Here is a 23,261-nt window from a genome sequence, read left to right on the forward strand (position 1 = left end):
CTTTGCTTCTTGGAAACTTTACATTTTTACGTCCCTTTCATTTTTTTTTTTAATTACTTTTATTCCTATTACAAGGAATGTAAACATTCCTTGTAATAGGAATAAAAGTAATTTTAAAAAAAAATGAAAGGGACGTAAAAATAAAAATGTAAAGTTTCCATCCATCTGTGCTCATACGCAAAAGTAAACACATACATAAGTAGACAGTGTTTGCACCATACATGTGAGGCATCGCCTAAAATGTTAGAGTGAGAGCAATAATTCTAGCGCTAGACCTCCGCTGTAACTCTAAACAGGTAACCTGTAAAAATTCTGAAAGTGTTGTAGATTTTTAAGTATCGTAGTTTGTCACCATTCCATGAGCGTGCACAATTTTAAAGGCTGACATGTTAGGTGTCTATTTACTCAGCGTAACTTCATCTTTTATATTTTCCAAAAAAAATGGGTTATATATTGTTTTTTTGCAATAAAATGCATTTTTCCCAAAAAATTGCGTTTGAAAAACCACTGCGCAAATACCGTGTGACATAAAAAAAATTGCAATGATCGCCATTTTATTCTCTAGGGTCTCTGCTAAAAAAATATATATAATGTTCTAAGTAATCTTCTAGCTATATATCTATATATATATATCTATATATATATATATATATATATATATATATATATAGATATATAGATATATAGATATACACACACACACACACACACATATACACAGTTGAATCTTGTTCTATAGGAAAAAACATTTTCTGTCTCAGTTGATCCTGCTGCAGCAACATCTTGATTTTTCCCAATACTTCTCTAAAGTTCATATTTTATATTATCCAAGTCACTCATTTTGTTACTTTTTTTTTTTTACAATGCTGCAGATGGCAAAGTGAACCTAGTTAACTGCTGACTCACCCCCAACTACGTAAACCTACCAGTCACACAGCCAGACATGTTGAAAAAAAATGTTAAAGCTACATCAAAGGCCTTTACAATACAAACTATTCTATATATAATTCAATAAAATGATGCATTAAACATGCCTAATTATGACTTTCAAAGAAAAAGAGAATATAGGGCAGAACATGGAAGACGCCTGCTCTAAACTTGCTAAAGTGCAAACTACTAAATGGTTGAGAACTTTGATTTTGAGTTGACTGTCAATCTTACATTACACATGACAGAGAAATGTTAATTGAACTCAAGAAGGAAGCAAACAGCTATATGTCCATATTCAACAGCTTACTGGAAATGAACAAATGCAATTTACTGACAACAGTGTTAGAAATTACTCACTGGTCAGCCCATCAATTGTTCTCAGAACTCGTTCTGCTTTCTTGTAAACAGAGAAAAAAAAAACTGAAGGGACACAACAATAAAGTTTCAAACAAGTCCACAGAAAGTTTTCTTTTATTACAGAGCCATATTACAGTTACAGGGCCAGTCCACACCACAGAAACGCAGTCCGGATGTGTTCCAGATGCTTTTCTGCCTGCGCGTTTTTGATGCGTTCCAGTGCGGTTTTGGTGTGTTTTTGGTGCAGTCTAGTGCGTTTTTCCCCATCTTTTTTCTTACAGCCAGTTCACACCAGAGAAGCGCAGTCCAGATTCTTTTCTGCATACGCGTTTTTGATGTGTTCCAGTACGTTTTTGATGCCTTCCAGTGCATTTTTCCCCCTCTTTTTTCTTAACCTTAAATAAGGACGTGTGTTCCAGTGCGTTTCTGATGCGTTCCAGTGCATCACCCCTCTTTTTTCTTAACCTTAAACAAGGACATGTGTGTTCCAGTGCATTTTTGATGCAATTTACAGCGTTCCAGTACAGTCCAGTGCAGGAAAAATGCAACATTTTCTATTTTTTTTTCTGGAACTGGAACGCACTGGAACTGCAAACACTGATGTGAACTATGCCATTGAAAGCCATATAACCTACTTTCCATGCGTTTTTGATGCAGAAAAAAATGCACTGGACTGCATGTGATTTGAACTGGCCCTTAACCTTACATAAGGACATGTGCTCCAGTGCATTTTTGGTGCGTTACGGTGCATTTTTGATGCCTTTTACAGCGTTCCAGTACAGTCCAGAGCAGGAAAAATGCAGCATGTTCTACTTTTTTTTAGGGAACTGGAACTGACAGCACTGGTGTGAACTATGCCATTGAAAACCATATAACCTACTTTCCATGCGTTTTTGATGCAGAAAAAAAACTTACTGGACTGCATGTGGTGGGAACTGGCACACAATGGTCTTCCAGGTCCCATGCTGTCCAGTATTCACAGAATGCCCTTGCATTTTAAAAGTAAATAGGCTGCATGATGATGTGTCAGGGGAGAGAGGAAAGCAAAAGGTATTGGTAATCTGTATCGGCGATACAAAAAAAAATTGGTGCAACCCTACTGTAAATCACACCAAAGTAGTGCAGGAACCTTTTCCAAAATCGCACTATTCTGAGTCACATTGATTAGAATAAGCATCACTGAAAACAATGGGATTTCCCATGTCACAAGATTCTGTGAGACTCAAGTTGCATCAGAAGACGCACTAGTGTGAAGCTGGCCTTAAACATCATTGACAAATACTCAGTGTCAATATAGAAAGTGTCAGGAAAATGCTGTACTCTGGGTACTCTACCATGCAGATAAAAAGATTGGATACTTTTTCTGTAAGTATCCCATAGGAACAAAAAGGACTTCTGGAACCCTGGCAAACAACAGAATGATACCAGTCAATTAGTTTAAAAACCACAGGTGGTACTGAAGGAAAAAAATTACATCAGATGCTTTAGTACTTTTTGACAAGCCTCAATTGTAAACAATAGAGAAACTCCACACACAAAAAAAAATATATATAGAACAACTATTTGTACACAGCTAACACTACATTTGCAGAGGCAACCAGCGCCACTGCGTATGACAGTAGCAGGAATCTCCTGATTTCTGCAGCTGTTTCAGCCACCTGTGAGTGGACAGCTGTGGCTGTTAAGCCCTTTAAACTTTAATGACAGGTCAGTGGTGGCCACGATTATCCATAGCTGTCTGTCCAGCCAGCAATTACCTGTGGTGATCGCTGCTGGAGGCACACAAAATACATTTAGTAGTGATCACTGCAGGTAATTGCTGGCTGGGCAGACAGACACGGATAGCTGTAGCCATCATCGACAGGGCTTGGAGGCTGCAGCTAGCAGCTCACAGGTGGCTGTCATTCACACAGGCGCTAGTCGCCTAATTTCAATGGAGCCTTAGGACAAAAAATATAAATTTAGGTTTATATTTGTAAAAGATTTCAAATAAGAACATCCAAAGTTACAAAACACCATGGTCACAAAGCAATGCCAGCCATGCATATATATCCTGATAGCACTTACATAATATGGTTCAGCTTCTCTTTCTGTTAGCTCATCCTGATATAATGTGAAGCATGTTGGTATTCTCCCATACCAAACTTTTCGTAGGACATCATTGTCATCTGTCATTCTTCCCGCCATCTGTATCCCACATATAGACCAGGAGGTTTCATTCAACAGTCTGTGAAGAACTATGACAGAAAGAATATATGTGAACCATTACAGGAAAGACCATTACCACGGTATATCATAAGCAATCAACTGACAGTGTGATGCCAATAGCCATGATGTGTGTAGTAAATTACTTGGACTTATATTTTCTGACTGTTTTTTAAGGCCCAAACCTTGCGAAATTTATAAAACAAAAACACACTGGAGGCGATTCAATAAAGCATTTGCAACACTCTTCAGGTGGTATGGTCCCTTTAACCACTTGCCCATTGGGCACGTTCATCCCCTTCCTGCCCAGGCCAGATTTTTCAGCTTTCAGTGCTATTGCACTTTGGACAACAATTGTGCAGTCATGTAACACCGTACCAATATGAAATTTTTACCATCTTTTTTTTAGACAGATAGAGCTTTCTTTTCGTGGCTTTTAATCACCACTGGGTTTTTATCTTTTGCTAAACAAATGAAAAAAGACTGAAAAAAATATATTTTTCTTTGTTCCTGTTATAAAATAATTTTTCTTCACTGATGAGGCTACACTGATATGCTGCAGTGCCCTGATTATCAGTGTAAATGTGTGCTGTCACAGGATAGACGGTTATCGGCTTACCTTTCTTCACACAGTGACAGCGCTGAGGAAAGGAAATGCTGATAACCAGCATTTGTTTACATGGGATCAGCTGTGATTGGACACAGCTGATCACATGGTAAAGGACCGATTGGCCCCTACCTCAATCTGTGACCGAAGCACACAGCGATCACATAACACGCCCCCACGGCGTGCAGGGTTTTGAGAAGATGTCAATAGACGCTAGAGCTGCACGGTTCTGGCCAAAATGAGAATCACGATTTTTTTTTGCTTAGGACAAAAAGATAAAGAATCTCTCACATTATACAAAAAAATTGGGCTAACTTTACTGGTTAGTTTTTTATAATTCATTAAAGGGTATTTTTTTCCCAAAAAATTGCATTTGAATGACTGCTGCGCAAATACAGTGTGACATAAAATATTGCAACAATCACCATTTTATTCTCTATGGTCTCTACTAAAATATATATATCTATAGATATATATATATATATATATATATATATATATATATATATATATATAATGTTTCTAAGTAATTTTCTAGCAAAAAAAAAATGATTTTACCTTGAAATCAACAAATGTCAGAAAAAGGTTTAGTGTTATGCCCTGTACACACGGTCGGATTTTCCAACGGAAAATGTGTGATAGGACCTTGTTGTCGGAAATTCCAACCGTGTGTAGGCTCCATCACACATTTTCCATAGGAATTTCCGACACACAAAGTTTGAGAGCTTGCTATAGAATTTTCGGACAACAAAATCTGTTGTCGGAAATTCCGACCGTGTGTACACAAATCCGACGTACAAAGTGCCACGCATGCTCAGAATAAATAAAGAGATGAAAGCTATTGGCTACTGCCCCGTTTATAGTCCTGACGACCTGTTTTACGTCACCGCGTTCAGAACGATCGGATTTTCCGACAACTTTGTGTGACCGTGTGTATGCAAGACAAGTTTAAGCCAACATCCGTCGGAAAAAATCCATGGATTTTGTTGTCGGAATGTCCGATCAATGTCCGACCGTGTGTACAGGGCATTAGTGGTTAAACTTCCCTCATGTTCACACCAAAGTATATTCCTTTGATCTAAAGGACAAATTGTTACAATGTTTAGACTTAGTTCCACTGCTAAAGAATCTTGTGATTCTTGGCAGGCTACCCGTTTTTTGGGGGTTTTTTTCCTTTCTTTTGATGTCTGTCTGCTTTAGCAGAGCAGAGAGAATTCTCTGCATAGAAAGAATCAGGAAATACTTTTTTCAAGATCGCAACGGGGAAAAAAATTGCGATAACGATTCTTAACGATTAATCGTGCAGCTCTAATAGACGCCCTACCAAAACTTGATGACCGCACTGTAGCAGTCTTTCGGCTATAGTGCAGTCGGCAAGTGGTTAACATGCCTCCATCCAATTTATGAAAGCCTTGTAACAGTTTTGATAAGAGTAGCAACATGTGTGACAGATTCAGACATGGCTTGCACCACTTTAAAAATCTGTCAATATGGCAGCAACAACTTCAGAAATAAGACCCAACACTGAGTCAGTGCTCAGAGTGGGGAATGTGTGTGCTAGGAAGTTGTCATGAATAAACAGCTGTTTAGAGCTTGTGGGTTGACACTGGCTGCATTTTCTCAGCCCCATTCAGCTGCTGGTCAGGAGATTCCCCTAGTTAACAGATGAATTTAAACCACTATGCCAGGGATACTGACAGCCCTCATTACTCAATGATGGCAAAGGCCATCTTTGATCAGTGACGCGTATCTCCAGCATTATATTTATTTTTGCTAAAAAAACTACTTCAAACTCCAAAACATTAGATATTTTTTGAAAGCAGAGACCATGGAGAATAAAAAGGTGGTGCAATGCTTTATGTCGCAGGATATATGTGCAGCTATTTTTAAAATGCAAATTTTTAGGAAAAAATACACTTTAATGAATTTTAGCGTACATACAAACACATTATAATATCAATTTTTTGGTTAAATATAAAAGATGATGTTACACTGTGTAAACAATTACCTAACATGTCATGCTTTAAAGTTGCTTACACCCATGGAACAGTGACAAACTACGGTACAAGCTGGTAATGGCTTGTAAATATCAAACCGAAACCGGAAGTGACTAAATCCTTGCAGCTTCCAGTTTCTTACATCTCAGATAGGAAGTGAGTACGGATGTACTTTCCTCCCCTACGAGTGTATAATGGGACGTAGCAGCGGTGGTACTAGGCTCCCCAATCACACGGGAGAACCCGGTAAAGGTGGTGAGCGGTAGCGGGGAGGGAGCTTCCGTGCTCTGTAGAAGCAATCGAGCCGATCCATAGAGGGATTCAAGTGGCTATGCTAAAGCTAGTACAGTTTCTATGAACGGAGATGTTGGGCAGAAAAGGTGGGCATAGTCGAAGACTCATAGATATATGGGGTAAATCCGCGCAGTGGTTGAGTGTAGTTAGGATGTGGGGCTGATGCCTCTACAGATACAATACCACCTAAGTGGAGTGTATTAGAATTTGGTAAAAAGCAGGAGTAGTTATGGCGCTGCCCTTGTGGGGTTAGAAAAATGTTTTTTCTCTTAGTGGACAATTCCACTATATATATTACCTGGCGTACATAACTCCTATAGATCTAGAGTATTATTCTTAAAAATTATATTTATGAGCGAAACAAAAAAAAAAACCTATATGTACCAAAATAACGTGAGTGTTTTAGATCTGGTATCTGTGACTGGTACTCGGTTACTAATAATCACATTGTAATAAAGGTGAAATATCAACATAAAATTATTTCCACAAAGTGCATTTGTGCTAAACCAGTGCTATAAATGTCATAAAGTGACTGCTGCTAAATCATACAGAATCATACAAAATGTCCAGTGCTATGAATTCCATAAAGTGACTGGTGCTAGATCATACAAAATCATACTAAATATCCAATATAAAAGGTGACTTTGCGATTTTGATATCTTTTTCATGCTCGTTTTTATCATTGAAAATTTGAGTACCACAGTGTTATTAAGCTTTAATAAAAGTTCCTATACGGTTTTACGCTATGGGTATCCCTCCTTTCTTTTATATGTAATACATCAAAACAACACGGAAAGTAAAGTTTGGAGACATCTATGATTGCTACACAGCCAGCACCTGGATAAGAAGCTTTCCCACAGAAATCTGTTTCTCAGAGATTGAACATCCTAAAATACTCCAAAAAGAACTTTTTTTTCATTAATGGAACTTTTCCTATCCAAGATTACTGGTTAAAAACACATTAGTCACCTTTTATATTGGACATTTAGTATGATTTTGTATGATCTAGCACCAGTCACTTTATGGAATTCATAGCACTGGAGATTTTGTATGATTTTGTATGATTTAGCAGCAGTCACTTTATGACATTTATAGCACTAGTTTAGCACAAATGCACTTTGTGGAAATAATTTTATGTTGATATTTCACCTTTATTACAATGTGATTATTAGTAACCGAGTACCAGTCACAGATTCCAGATCTAAAACACTCACGTTATTTTGGTACATATAGGTTTTTTTTTGTTTCGCTCATAAATATAATTTTTAAGAATAATACTCTAGATCTATAGGAGTTATGTACACCAGGTAATATATAGTGGAATTGTCCACTAAGAGAAAAAACATTTTTCTAACCCCACAAGGGCAGCGCCATAACTACTCCTGCTTTTTACCAAATTCTAATACACTCCACTTAGGTGGTATTGTATCTGTAGAGGCATAGTCGAAGACTCCCAATGAATGCCTGTCACAACTCCCTCAGCTCTTTTAACCCCAATTGCACTGGAAGATTATGCTATCGGGGGGGGGGGTGGAGGAAGAAAATGTTATTTACTACTTAAGGACCGCCCACCGCAGTTGTATACCAGCTGTTTGAAGAAGAATACTGTTGTTATGGCAGCAGCTAGCTGCCATAACCCCAGTATCCTCTTCAAGAGTGGACGGTCCTCTTTTAGATAAAAGTGGTCTCAGTGGCGGATTCGCCATGAGATCACTTTTATTGGGGGCGGGGCTCCGGTCATCTCTGCCGCTTACCGGAGCCATCGGTAATAGCTAGCGGGCGCAATTTTGAAGCATGACATGTTGGGTATCAATTTACTCGGCGTAACATTATCTTTCAAAATATAAAAAATATTGGGCTAACTTTACTGTTGTCTTATTTTTTAAGTAAAAAAAGAGTATCTTTTCCAAAAAAAACTGCGCTTGTAGGCCGCTGTGTAAATACGGTGTGACAAAGTATTGCAAAGACCACCATTTTATTCTCTAGGGTGTCTGAAAAAAAAAAAAAGAAAGATATAATGTTTGGGGGTTCTAAGTAATTTTCTAGCAAAAAAATGATTTTAACTTTGTAAACACCGAGTCTGAAAAATAGGCCCGGTTCTTAAGTGGTTAAACCAGGAGCCATCAGCACAAGGACCATATCACGCTGATAGTATGTAATGCCCCTCAGACTGATATTTTTTTTTTTACTAAACTTAGGCTTTCAGGTATACTATTCACAGATCTTGATATACTATATATTCTTATTTGGATTATAGTGCATCTTAGAAAATAGGATACACAACAAAATGCCCAGCCTCCAATTTGAGGACACACTGTGTACCTAATATACAGTACTTTAGCATTTTTCATTCACAGCTTATGGTTTACAAGTGTAGGACTCAGATTATACACTTAGCCACTTGCCACCCAGGCCAATTCTGACATTTCTCTCCTACATGTAAAAATCATCATTCTTTTGCTAGAAAATTACATAGAACCCCCAAACATTATATATGTTTTCTTAGCAAAGACCCTAGAGAATACAATGGCGGTTGTTGCAACTTTTTATCTCGCACGGTATTTGCACAGCAATTTTTGGAACGCGTTTTTTTGGAGAAAAAAAAAAACTTTGTGCTTTAAAAAAACAAAACAGTAAAGTTAGCCCAATGTTTTTGCATATTGTGAAAGATGAAGTTACGCCGAGTAAATAGATACCTAACATGTCACGCTTCAAAATTGCACACGCTCGTGGAACGGCACCAAAGTTTGGTACTTAAAAATCCCCATAGGCGATGCTTGAAATATTTTTACTGGTTACATGTTTTGAGTTACAGAGGAGGTCTAGAGACAAAATTATTGCTCTCACTCCAACGTTTACATATGCATTCGCTTCTGCGTGCGAGCACACAGGGACAGGGGCGCTTTAAAAACATTTTTTTTTTTTATTGTTAATTTTACTTTCTTTTTTTTAGTTTGACACTTTTTTGAAAAAAAAAATTTTTGATTGCTTTTATTCCTATTACAAGGAATGTAAACATCCCTTGTAATAGGAATATGACATGACAGGTCCTCTTTACAGTGAGATATGGGGTCAATAAGACCCCATATCTCACTACTAGGCTGGGAAGCCTGAAATTAAAAAAAAAATAAACCAATCATGGCTTCCCAGCCGAGGCGGCGCCGTTTTTTTTAATAGAGAGGCCGGGCATGACGTCATAACATCGCGCCCGGCCTCTGACGAACATAGAGACTGCGGCGACCATCTCTATAATCAATATTCAGGGCCGGCGGATCCTGTCTCTGACTCACCGATTGTAGTGGTGAGTCGGTAGAAGCATTGGAGGGCGGCGGGAGGGGGGGACGTCCCCTCTCTCCTCCCGTAAGAACAACCAAGTGGTGGAACAGTCGCTATGATCGCTCCTATGGTGTAGGGAATCGCCGTCTGAAAACGGCAATATCTGAATGATGTCTGTAGCTACAGGCATCATTCAGATATCCCCGCTCAGAGTCCATCATGTCACATGACGGTGGGCGGGCGGCAACAGGTTAAAGAATATCAGTTGCTTCATGTAAACTGCATACAATACATAGGCTTGGGTAGCAACGCTTTACACAAAGATAAAGATATTTATTTTCAGTCATGTGACTGTTCTCATATCCCACTGGAGCCCAGCTGGAAAAAAAGCTGTGACTTACCTGCAATTAAAGCAGAACTAAACTTACCTTTCTTTCAATGGTCCAACATTCCTTGTCGGCATTTTCTACCAGGTGTTGGGCTGTAGCCGTCTTCATTGGACAGCACAGGATGATGTCACACTTGCACATGTGAAGGAGGGCAATGATCCTGGCCACACGGATGCTGTGCCGAAATGTACACTGAGCTACATTTGCATAGCTCAGTGTACATTCCAAAGAAGACTTTGAGCAGGCAGTACATTTCTTTTATTGCAGTAGAGATATTGCATGTCCCTTCTGCAGCAAAGAGCCCACCTGCTCGCAGTTTTTGAAAGCGGGACTTTAGTTCTGCTTTAATGGTCTGTATCCTGGTGTTTTACTGAAGGTTTGTTAATGGGTTCTATTATCTGTTATTCAATTTAGAAAGAAGACAACAAATGCAAGTGCAACACATTTGTAGCTACATTTCATAGACCTCAGATCATTATTCAAAAGAGCCATATACCATCAATACAAACACCAAATACACAATCTATAACTGCTTGTTCAGAAATAAATAAATCATTTATTTACACAACATTTTACACATACATAAAACAATAAACCTTGCTTGGAAATATAGTACACTACATAATTATTTCTTATGGCTCCAAAAGACATGTTGGTAGATTAATTAGATCCTGTCGAAAAAAATTGGCCAAATATTTGTATGTGTTTGTAAGAACGTCAGGACCACATGGGGTAAAAGGCCTGCGCTGGACAGCAGCGGCAAAAAGCGCCCTGAGGCGATTCAGTTCACATAGGTAGCGCTATACAAGTCACTCAAATGTATTGTGCACTGCAATTGCAGTTGCTCTAGATCTGAGGGGAAGCTCAGATTTCTATCATCCAATCATGTGCAGGCAAAACCCCTTTTTTTTTTTCCTTGCATGTGATTGAGTATTTTTTGCAAAGTGAAGCTTTACCTCATTTACTAAGCTTTGGAGCAAGTGCCCATTATATTTGCCTTTAGTAAATCAACCCCAATGTCTTTGTCTATAGGTAGCTTGTAACATCAAAATGTTTGTAGACATAGAACAGCATTTCTCAACCTTTTTTTTCCAGTTGCAGCATCCAACGGTATACAAAATCTGGAGGCACCCCAGTCTTAAAGAGGAGGTCTGCCCACTGCTGCAAAAATTACACATACTGCAGCTGATGACTTTTAATAATTGGACACTTACCTGTCCAGGAGTCCAGCGATGTCGGCACCGCAGCTGATGTTTCCATCAGCTGTTGGGTGCATGCCGCCTCCATTGCGAGTAAGGGAACCCGGCAATGAAACCTTACAGCTTCATGCCAGGAATAAGGATGAGCTCTGGCGTGTTCGCAAGCTGCACGTGTCGAGCCCGCCAGGAAGTCGGCACTGCACAGAGCTAATCACAGGCAGTGAGACATTTCCCGATCTCTGCATCTGCAGCCGCACATCGGGAAAATGTCTCATTGCCTGTGATTAGCACTGTGCAGTGCCGACTTCCTGGCGGGCTCGACACGTGCAGCTTGCGAACACGCCAGAGCTCATCCTTAGCCGGGAACCCTACTGCGCATGCACAAGGCTCCACTCCTCTATCCTACTGGCCCGGCAGCAGGGCAGGGAGGAGGGAGCCTGGGTGGTGACGTCAATACCCGCGGCTGAGGCTCCCGGAAGTGGGAAAAGGACCTGTGAAAGACAGGTATCCTATCCCCCTCACCCCCAAAAGGTGCCAAATGTGGCACCGGAGGGAGGGAGGAGTACAACGAGCGAAGGTTCCACTTTTGGGTGGAACTCCGCTTTAAATGTAAAGAAAAATAAATGCTACTTATCATTGTGAAACTGAAGCCTTGGACAGTGTGCACAACTGCCTTAATGAAATAAACACACTTTAAACCATCCTTTACATCAGAGGTCCCCCACCCCATCACAGAACCCTCCAATCACACAATCTTCTCTTTAAACAAGTACCCTATGTTCTGGCTCCAGCAGTAGAACAGAGGGCAGAAGGTGGACTTCCAACTTCTCCTGAATCCTGGGTTCAGCCTTGGATCATAGTCATTCATTGCCATGATGTGGGTGAACCAGCAACCAATGCCAATGAATGGCGCTCAGCATCCCTCAACTGTGTGGTAAAACAGGGATTAGCAGTCTGGTTAGCAAAGGCTTGTGTGTAGGAATCCAATAAGGATGAGCTCCGGCGTGTTCGCACTCTCCACGTGCAGAGCCCGCCAGGAAGTTGGCCTGGCGCTGCGCTAATCACAAGCAGTGAGACATTTCCCGATCTCTGCAGCCGTACATTGGGAAAAAGCCGCACTGCCTGTGATTAGCGCAGCGACGTGCCAACTTCCTGGCAGGCTCTGCACGTGGAGTATGCGAAAACACCGGAGCCTTAGAATCCAATGTAAGGCTGGGTTCACACTTGTGCGATCAGACATTGCATGTGATTTGCACCACATTGCTGTGCAGTGAGAAATGTCATCAGCACACCAAGGATTCCTCAGAAGGGTCCAAAGCTTTTTTTCACATGGTCACACGGTACACATACGGCTACTCATTAGCCTTTGGACCCTCCTGAGGAATCCTTAGTATGCTGATGACATTTCTCAATTCAGATTGTCTGTGGTTTCCAGTTGGTGGTCATTACAGCACCCAGCATCATTACTGCCATTTCCATGAATGTGTGCGTGGGGAATATTGCGTTTGGCATTGCTGTGCAGATCACAAACAATGTCTGTGCGATGTGAATTCAGCCATACAAACTGTATGGCTGAAATCGCATTCGCACCAAAATGGCACAGGACCCTTTTTTTTTTGGTCCGCACTGGAATCGGATCGCATGGGTGTTCACACCCATGCGATCCGATTCCTGCCCCATTTGACAGTTCGCACTGCGATCTGCAAACAGATCTGGGGGTGTCATTACCTTTACATTGACACCCCCAGCGGTTTGCAGATGTGTGAACCAGTGTGCGATTCAGGTGTGATGCAGGAACTGCCACTGAATCGCAGGGTTTCCCGTGTCGCACCAATGTAAACCGGGACTGAGGGCAAACTGGGGGGGGGGTGAAGAACCAAATTCAGGCAAGATTCAGTTTAACTAGCCCCGGTATAAAAAATCTTCTGATGTGTGTGGAAGATCTCGGGGGTGAGATGATTGTACTGAGGACAGACAGATCAGACATGCACACACACCATACTACATACTGGGCTGTCTATGGATGATCTCAGAGGAGAAGATGACATTGATGGGTGAGCACAATCACACCAATAATGTATGGACCACTCTGAGATGACAGCTGGAGTCTGTGTGACTATATGACGCTAGATCATGTATGATTATATGAAGCTAGATCACGTATGATCAGTTCTAGGTGGTCTGATCACTTTATTTATTGTGGTTTCTTTTTTTTCTCCTTATTACCAGGCAGCAGTAATAAGAGAAATGTTAGCAGGAAATAAAAGTTAGATGGCCATGTGTAGTGATGTAGACAGTGATCCCGTACTGACATGGGGGGCACTCACCCCTCCCCCCTATGACAGGCAGATGGGGGGGATTGCAGTCAGTCACACACAGGTGACAGTCCCAGCAGCAGGCTGTCCTCGCTCCCGGGGAGGCTCAGACTACACGTGTGTATGTGAGTGAGTGTGTGTGTGTGTTCCATGGAGGAGGGCAGCCGCCTGTCTCTACACTGCCATTACAGCTCACACTCAGCGGACCCCCTCACCCCGACCAAAGCCCACTGTTACCCGAATTTCCAGCACTTCTTCTGCCCGGCACTCTCCAACGCTTCCGGGTGCGGCTGAGCCCCGCCCTCCGAGAGCTGACGTCATCCTCACAACATGTACGAACACCGAGAGGGTACAATCAGGAGGCGCGCGCAGCTCTAAACCTCAACATGAGAACGTTGTGCCATTCTATGTGTACTACCCACGAGTTGGCGCTTCATTTCAACCACTTCACCTTTGAAAGATTTACTCCCCTTCCCGACCAGGCCATTTTTTAATTTTTTTTTTTTTTTTTGCGATATGGCACTGCGTTACTATAACTGACAATTGTACCCAAATAAAATTTAAAAACTACAAACGCAAAAAAAAAAAATGGATCTCATTGTTTTCCCCCCAACAAATAGAGCTTTCTTTTGGTGGTATTTGATCACCTCTGGGTTTGTTTATTTTTTTTCACTATAAACAAAAAAATGGGGGGGGGGGGGGGATATATATATATATATATATATATATATATATATATACTTTCTGCTATAAAATATATCAAATAAAAAAAAAAAAATTCTTCATCAAGTTTGGCCAATATGTATTCTGCTACATATTTTTGGTTAAAAAAAAAATCTCAATAAGCATATATTGATTGGTTTACGCAAACGTTACAGCGTCTATAAACGATGGTATGGAATTTTTTTTTTTTTTTTATACTAGTAATGACAGCGATTCAGCGACTTATTGCGGGACTGTGATATTGCGGAGGACAATCTAACACTTTTTTGGGGTCCAGTGACACTAATACAGTGATCAGTGCTGAAAATATGCACTGTCACTGTACCAATGACACTGGCTGGGAAGGGGTTAACATCAGGGGTGATTAAAGGGTTAAATGTATGCCTAGCCAGTGTTTTTGTGTACTGTATGAGGTGCTTTTACTAGTGCCTGGAACCGGCAGATCGGCTTCTGCTGTGATTGATCAAAGCAGTGCACACCTCCTAGGCGGAAGTGCTGAATTACATAAATCTGCTATGGGGCGGTCCTTAACCACATGCCCACTGGGCACTTATACCCCCTTCCTAACTAGACCAATAGTCAGCTTTCAGTGCTCTCACACTTTGAATGACAATTACTCAGTCATGCAACATTGTACCCATATGAATAGAGCTTTCTTTTGGTGGTATTTAATCACCTCTGGGTTTTTTTATTTTTTGTACCTATAAACGAAAAAAGACTAAACATTTTGTTAAAAATGGCATTTTTCTTCGTTTCTGTTATAGAATTTTGCAAATTAGTCATTTTTCTTCATACATTTTGGCCAAAATTTATACTGCTACATATCTTTGGTAAAAATAACCAAAATAAGTGTATGTTATTTGGTCTTTGTGAAAGTTATAGAGTCTACAAACTATGGTGCCAATCTCTGAAAATTGATCACACCTGATGTACTGAGGCCTATCTCATTTCTTGAGACCCTAACAAGCCAGGAAAGTACAAATACCCCCCAAATGACCCCTTTTTTGGAAAGTAGACATTCAAGGTATTAAGTAAGAGGTATGGAGATTTTTTTTTTGAAGTTGTAATTTTTTCCCACAATTCTTTGCAAAATAAAGATTTTTTTTTTCACAAAATTGTCATATTAACAGGTTATTTCTCTCACATGGCATATGCATACTTACAACTACACCCCAAAACACATTCTGCTACTCCTCCTGAGTATAACGATACCACATGTGTGGGACTTTTACACAACCTGGCCACATACAGAGGCCCAACATGCAGGAGCACCATCAGGTGTTCTAGAGACAAAAATTACAAATTTAATTTCTTGATTACCTATTACACTTTTGAAGGCCCTGGAGCACCAGAACAATGAAAATTCCCAAAAAATTACCCAATTTTGGAAAGTAAACACCCCAACTTCTCAACAGCCTGGCCACATACAGAGGCCCAACATGTAGGGAGCACCATCAGGTGTTCTAGGGGCATACATTTCAAATCTAATTTGACTACTTATTACACTTTTGTGGGGCATTGTAGTGGCACGGATGAGAACTGATGTGGCATGGATGAGCATTGATGTGGCATGGATGTGGCACGGATGAGTACTGATGTGGCATGGATGAGCAGTAGACATGTGCACTGCCGAAAAATTCGTTCATTATCATTTCATTCATTTTTTTGATTTTTTTCGTAAATTCGAAAATTCATAAATTCGAAAATTTGGAATTCGAAAATTCGTAAATTTGGAAATTCGAAAAATTCCAAAAAATAAGAAAGGAAAATCCGAAAAGTTAGAAAGAACAAAAATCCAAAAATTCAAAATAATAACTAACTAACTAATAATAACTATTAAATTGTAGGTATTGGAATCTCCTTTCAAATTTGGCTGTTAGTGAACGCAACGAATACGAATTTATCGGAAGTTACGAATTATCCAAAATAAAGAATGGCGCATCTAAACAAATGGAACAAAACAAAATAATAATAAATAATAATAAAAAGTTTTTATTATTATTGTTATTTATTATTATTAATTGGTTACGTTCCATTCGTTTAGATATGGCATTCGCTATTACGGATAATTCATAACTTCGCATAAATTCGTATTCGTTACGTTCACTAACAGCCAAATTTAAATAGTTAGTAATAGTTATTATTAGTTGGTTATTATTTTAGATTTTCGAGTTTTTGGGTTTTCGAATTTTTGGATTTTTGTTGATATTTTCTGATTTTCGTTCTTTTGAATTTTCGGATTTTCATTCTTATTTTTGGATTTCTGAATTTTCGAATTTCCAGATTTTTGAATTTCTGAATTTTCGAAATTTCGGATTTTGGAATTTCCAATTTCTGAATTTCGAATTTCTGAAATTTTGAATTTTCCGATTTTTGAATTTCAAATTTCCAAATTTTCGAATTTCCGAAATTCCGAAATTTCAAATTTCCGAAATTTCGCATTTTTGAATTTTCGAATTTCCGAATATTCGGCATGAATGAGACATGGATGAGCATGAATGAGGCATGGATGAACATGAATGAGGCATGGATGAGCATGAATGGGGTATTAATGAGGCATGGATGAGCATGAATGGAGTATTAATAAGCATGGATGAGCAGGAATGGGGTATTAATGAGGCATGGATGAGCATGATTGGGTTATTAATGAGGCATGAATGAGCATGAATGGAGTATTAATGAGGCATGGATGAGCATGAATGGGTTATTAATGAGGCATGAATGGAGTATTAATGAGGCATGAATGAGCATGGATGAGTATTAATGGGGTATTAATGAGGCATGGATGAGCATGAATGGGGTATTAATGAGGTATGGATGAGCATGAATGGAGTATGAATGAGGCATGAAGGAGGCATGAATGGGTTATGAATGAGGCATTAAGGAGGCATAAATGAGACATGAATGCGCCATGGAGGAGCATGAATGAGCCATGGATAGGCATGAATGGGCACAGATCAGCGCTGAGGACACTTCAGATCCAGCCCACAAGCGCTGCTACACCGGCTCCCTCCTCTCCTTACACACTGTAACAATCGGTGTGAGGAGAGGGAAGGAGCTGAACCGGACATGCACCGGTTTGTTGACAAGTGATCGCTCCTTCATTGGATGGAGCGATCATGTGATAAAGGGCCGCCGTCATTGGCCCTTTACCCTGATCCGTGACGCGCCGGGTCTGGAGGACCCGACAGTCATGGACATTCCCAGGTGCACGCCCCAGGGGGCGTGTGGGAAGCGCAATTCTGGGAGAACGTCATTGTACGCTCTCCCAGAATAAGCCGACTGTGCTGTAGTTGTCATTCGTCTATGGCCCGGAGGTTAAAGTGTTACTAAACCTAGGACGTGCATTCACTATATCTGGTCTCCCACAGTACACAGAACATGGAAATGCAATTATTTTAGTAAATATACACTGCTAAATGCCCTTTCTCATCAGCAGTATATAGCAGTGTTGTGACTTCTATCAGTGTCTGGTTAAAGCTTGTAGAAGGAGTTTTCATTCTACTCTGACTGTCGTATGAGGCTGCATGACCCCTGACCCTCTGTCTAGGTAGTGCTAATTGGCCCTGTGCCAATCACATGCACCCTCTCAAGAAAAAAGAAAAACTCTCTAGCAATACACACCAAACTGAGCATGTACAGAGTGCCCCCAAGGCTCTGTACTATCAGGAGATTGATTGGGGACAGTGGAAGAAGGGGAGGGAATAGAAGACAGGATCAAACAGCCTTTTTAGACAATGTAGAGGATTAACCCCTTAGGTTCCACAGTGAGTATAACAAGCACGCTTTACTGCGGGGGTCAGCAACCTGTAGATCGCGGACAGGTGACTGGTAGATCTCAGTCTGGGCTTGCTAAAGGCCATCCCAGAGCATCAAACAGAGTGCAATGCAGAGGGACTACTTGTAAATTTGGAGCTGTAGTAGGGAGCAAGGGCCATACAAGCTGATGTCTCCTCTGTAGTGCTGGCTCCTGTCCCATGCGGAGTGATACAAACTGCATTCCACCTCTTATCCCAGCTAGCGGTCTCCAGAGTGGTGCCAGCAGTAGGGATGAGCCGAACACCCCCACCCCCGGTTCGGTTCGCACCAGAACTTGCGAACAGACCAAAACTTCGCACAAACGTTAGAACCCCATTAAAGTCTATGGGACTCGAATGTTCGAAATCAAAAGTGCTCATTTTAAAGGCTAATTTGCATGGTATTGTCCTAAAAAGGGTTTGGGGACCCGGGTCCTGCCCCAGGGCACATGTATCAATGCAAAAAAAAGTTTTAAAAACGGCCGTTTTTTCGGGAGCAGTGATTTTAATAATGCTTAAAGTCAAACAATAAAAGTGTAATATTCCTTTAAATTTTGTACCTGGGGGGTGTCTATAGTATGCCTGTAAAGGGGCACATGTTTCCCGTGTTTAGAACAGTCTGGCAGCAAAATGACATTTCAAAGGAAAAAAAGTCATTTAAAACTACTCGCGGCTATTAATGAATTGCCGGTCCGACAATACACATAAAAGTTCATTGATAAAAACTGCATAGGATTTCCCCACAGGGGAACCTCGAACCAAAATTAAAAAAAAAAACTGGCGTGGAGGTCCCCCTAAATTCCATACCAGGCCCTTCATGTCTGGTATGGATATTAAGGGGAACCCCTTCAGGTCTGGTATGGACTTTAAGGGGAACCTCGCGCCAAAATTTAAAAAAAAATTGGCGTGGGGCCCCCCAAAAATCCATACCAGACCCTTATCCGAGCACGCAACCTGGCAGGCCACATGCCCTCAACATTGGGAGGGTGCTTTGGGGTAGCCCACCAAAGCACCTTGTCCCCATGTTGATGAGGACAAGGGCCTCATCCCCACAACCCTTGGCCGGTGGTTGTGGGGGTCTGCGGGCAGGGGGCCTATCGGAATCTGGAAGCCCCCTTTAACAAGGGGACCCCCAGATCCCGGCCCCCCCCTGTGTGAAATGGTAAGGGGGTACAGAAGTACCCCTACCATTTCACACAAAAACTGTCAAAAATGTTAAAAATGACAAGAGACAGTTTTTGACAATTCCTTTATTTAAAGTCTTCTTTTTTCCATCTTCTATCTTCTTTCTTCTATCTTCCTTCGGTTTCTTCCTCCATCTTCTTCTTCCTCCAATCCTCTGCTTCTTTCTCCGGTGTTCTCGTCCGGCATCTCCCTCCGCGGCATCTTCTTCTCTTCATCTTCTTCTCTTCATCTTCTTATCTTCATCTTCTTCTCTTCATCTTCTTTTCAGGCTGCTCTGCATCCATGATTGGATGGGGGGCTCCCGCTGTGTGACGCTTCTCTCTTCATCTTTTTCTCTTCATCTTCTTCTCTTCATCTTCTTGTCTTCATCTTCTTTTCGGGCCGCTCCGCATCCATGATTGGATGGGAGGCTCCCGCTGTGTGACGCTTCTCGTCTTCTGACTGTTCTTAAATGGCGCACGGGGACTTGCCGGGGACTTCCCTGTGGCATTCCCCGTGAATGGGGGGCGCGGATGCCGCGGAGGGAGATGCCGGACAAGAACACTGGAGAAAGAAGCAGAGGATCGGAGGAAGAAGAAGATGGAGGAAGAAACCGAAGGAAGAGAGAAGAAAGAAGAAAGAAGATAGAAGATGGAAAAAAGAAGACTCTAAATAAAGGAATTGTCAAAAACTGTCTCTTGTCATTTTTAACATTTTTGACAGTTTTTTTGTGAAATGGTAGGAGTACTTTTGTACCCCCTTACCATTTCACACAGGGGGGGGGCGGGATCTGGGGGTCCCCTTGTTAAAGGGGGCTTCCAGATTTCGATAAGCCCCCCGCCCACAGACCCCCACAACCACCGGCCAAGGGTTGTGGGGATGAGGCCCTTGTCCTCATCAACATGGGGACAAGGTGCTTTGGTGGGCTACCCCAAAGCACCCTCCCAATGTTGAGGGCATGTGGCCTGGTACGGTTCAGGAGGAGGGGCGCTCTCTCGTCCCCCCCTCTTTTCCTGCAGCCTGCCAGGTTGCGTGCTCGGATAAGGGTTTGGTATGGATTTTTGGGGGGACCCCACGCCAATTTTTTTTTACATTTTGGCGCGGGGTTCCCCTTATAATTCACACCAGACCTGAAGGGTCTGGTATGAATTTTGAGGGGGACCCCTACATCATTTTTTTTTTATTTTGGCGCGGGGTTCCCCTTAATATCCATATCAGACCTGAAGGTCTGAATTTAGGGAGACCCCCATGCCAGTTTTTTTTTTTAATTTTGGTTCGGGGTTCCCCTGTGGGGAAATCCCATGCAGTTTTTAGCAATGAACTTTTATGTGTATTGTCGGACCGGCAATTCATTAATAGCCGCGAGTAGTTTTAAATGACTTTTTTTCCTTTGAAATGTCATTTTGCTGTCAGACTGTTCTAAACACGGGAAACATGCGCCCCTTTACAGGCATACTATAGACACCTCCCAGGTACGAAATATAAAGGAATATTACACTTTTATTGTTTGACTTTAAGCATTATTAAAATCACTGCTCCCGAAAAAATGGTCGTTTTTAAAACTTTTTTTTGTATTGATCCATGTCCCCTGGGGCAGGACCCAGGTCCCCAAACACTTTTTATGACAATACCATGCATATAAGCCTTTAAAATTAGCACTTTTGATTTCTACCATAGACTTTTAAAGGGTGTTCCGCGGCTTTCGAATTTGCCGCGAACACCCCAAATTGTTCGCTGTTCGGCAAACTGGCGAACAGCCAATGTTCGAGTCGAACATGAGTTCGACTCAAACTCGAAGCTCATCCCTAGCCAGCAGCAGGAAAGAAGAGATTCTCAGATCAGTGTGAAGAAATACACTGGGCATAATAGTATAGGGCTGCCTTCACACTGCTGTGCTGAGGATTATCCACATCGTGGTTGCAGTGTCATCTCACAACCTCTGACTTCGTATTCCTTCACTGAAGTTCGCACCTCGGTTTATTGGGCCTTTGCGTATCCTTCGCAGGATTAACCCAGTGGCTTACGCGTTGGATCTTCCTCCTAGTATGTGTTTCATGTCTCCTTATTGAAACCGTTGGTCTGCAACCGCTTTACCACCTCGGTGCCACATCCTCACCCTATACAGGTTGAGAACCATGAGGAGTATGAGGTACAATCCATTGTTGACTCCCATAGGTTCCGTGGGCGCATACAGTACCTGGTGCATTGGAAGGGGTATGGTCCGGAGGAATGCTCCTGGGTCTCATCCTCGGACGTACATGCTCCTGCCCTCCTCCGTGATTTCCATAGACGTTTTCCATTCAAGCCCGGTGGTCCTCTGAGGGGGATGGGTCGTTGAGGAGGGGGGTACTGTCAGGGCTGGCTCAGCCCTTCCTTCTCTGAGCTGGCCGCTCAGCTGTTGGCTAATTGCCAGCTTTCATCTCTGTCCACAGTTAACCAGCTGTTGTGGATCTGCTCATCAGTCCCTCCTACTTAAAGATCTCCAGCTCACTTCATTCCTGCCTTTGCCTTGGTCACATCACAAGAAACCATCTCCTGCGTTCCTGTTTAAAGACTGGCTTTGCTGACATCCCTTCTGGCTCCTTATCCTGCTTGCTGTTCCTCTACTTGAATCCCTGACTTCTGGCCTGGCTGATTACCCAATCTGGTTACTGAATTCTGGCTTGGCTGATTACCCAATCTGGTTACTGAACTCTGGCTTGGCTGACTACCCTATCTGGTTACTGAACTCTGGCTTGGCTGACTACCCGATCTGGTTACTGGACTCTGGCTATGCTTTGACTACACTTACTCTATTTACCTTTTTATTTTTATTATTAAACAAGTGTGATTTTACTGTACTTCTGTCTCGGTCTGGTTCATGGTTTCTGACACCTGCCCATGCTCAGTTGTGTCTTTTATGCTGGAGAGAAAATTTACTTGTTCTCAGAGCTAGCCAGGTAACATGATATTGACATCACACATGTGGGCGTGTATACAGGCATATAGAGGAAATCTTCTCCTAACTGAACTCTCAGCACTGGAGAAACTGTGCAGTTCATCATGTGACTGTGGTATACAGATCAGCCAAAAAGGTATATAGTGGCAATATTTTAATGTAAAAAGAAGATTTATAAGCCCTGGGCACTGTGTGTGTGTGTGTGTGGGGGGGGGGGGCTATTTTCATGTTACTGGGTTTAGTAACACAGACAGTGTTAGCGGTATGGAAAGGTTCCTGAGGAGGAGGGAAAATGTAGGGTCTGCGACTCCCCTGGACATCTTCCCGATTAAACACAAGACAGCCCAGCCGCATTCTGTCCTATTTGCAGACCCTGTCAGTCCAGCTGAGCATCTCTCTATTCACATGGCTAAATGGTCTGGCTATCAGGTTAATCTCTAAACCTAGTGGCTGATTGCTTCTGGAAGAATGTTCAGATAAGTCACAGCCCCCCCTCCCCCCCCCCGCACCCCTACAACCACTGGGCCAGGATCAACATGGGACAAGGTGTTTTGGGGGGATTCCCCCCCACCACAAAGCACCCCCTCATGTTGAGGGCATGTGGCCTGGTATGGTTAAGGAGGGGGGGCACTTGTCCCTCCCTCCCCCTTTCTGACCTGCAGGGCTACATGTTCAGATAAGAGTCTGGGATGGATTGTGGAGGGGACCCCACATCATTTTTTTATTTTATTTTGGCATGGGGTTTTTTCAAAATCCATACCAGACTTGAAGGGCATGATTGGGTGGGGAGCCCCACACTAGTTTTTTGTTTGTGTTTTTTTTTCCGTCTTATACTTGCATTCTGCTGTCAGTGGGGAATCCTGCTGACAGCAGATAAGTCATGGTTGTTAAGGTCATGGCAGCCGCTGGCACCTTAGCATCCAGTTATTCACTGGTTGTTTCAGGTGACTGCTGGCGTTAAAATGCTGCTAGCTTTCACTACTAAAATATCGCATCACTTCATTAATTAGCTCATGCAGTATTATAGTAGCGTTTTTAGTTGATTGCCAAAAAACTGTTGAAAAACGCTA

The 23,261-nt window shown here is 41.9% G+C and overlaps 1 protein-coding gene across 1 annotated transcript in view; it reads right to left on the minus strand.

The window, feature by feature from the left end:
• Positions 1-13,945, minus strand: part of ATG5 (autophagy related 5) — a 293,272-nt gene extending 279,327 nt beyond the window's left edge. Inside the window, exons 1-2 of the mRNA XM_073627015.1 lie at positions 13,807-13,945; positions 3,355-3,524 (exon numbers count right to left, since the gene is read on the minus strand). Coding sequence (XP_073483116.1) covers positions 3,355-3,474 — 120 coding nt within the window. The 5' untranslated portion in view covers positions 3,475-3,524; positions 13,807-13,945. The remainder of the gene's footprint in view (positions 1-3,354; positions 3,525-13,806) is intronic.
• Between the last annotated feature and the right edge of the window lie 9,316 nt (positions 13,946-23,261).

This window comes from Aquarana catesbeiana, linkage group LG04 (assembly GCF_042186555.1).
Source record: "Aquarana catesbeiana isolate 2022-GZ linkage group LG04, ASM4218655v1, whole genome shotgun sequence".
NCBI classification, from domain to species: Eukaryota; Metazoa; Chordata; class Amphibia; order Anura; family Ranidae; genus Aquarana; species Aquarana catesbeiana.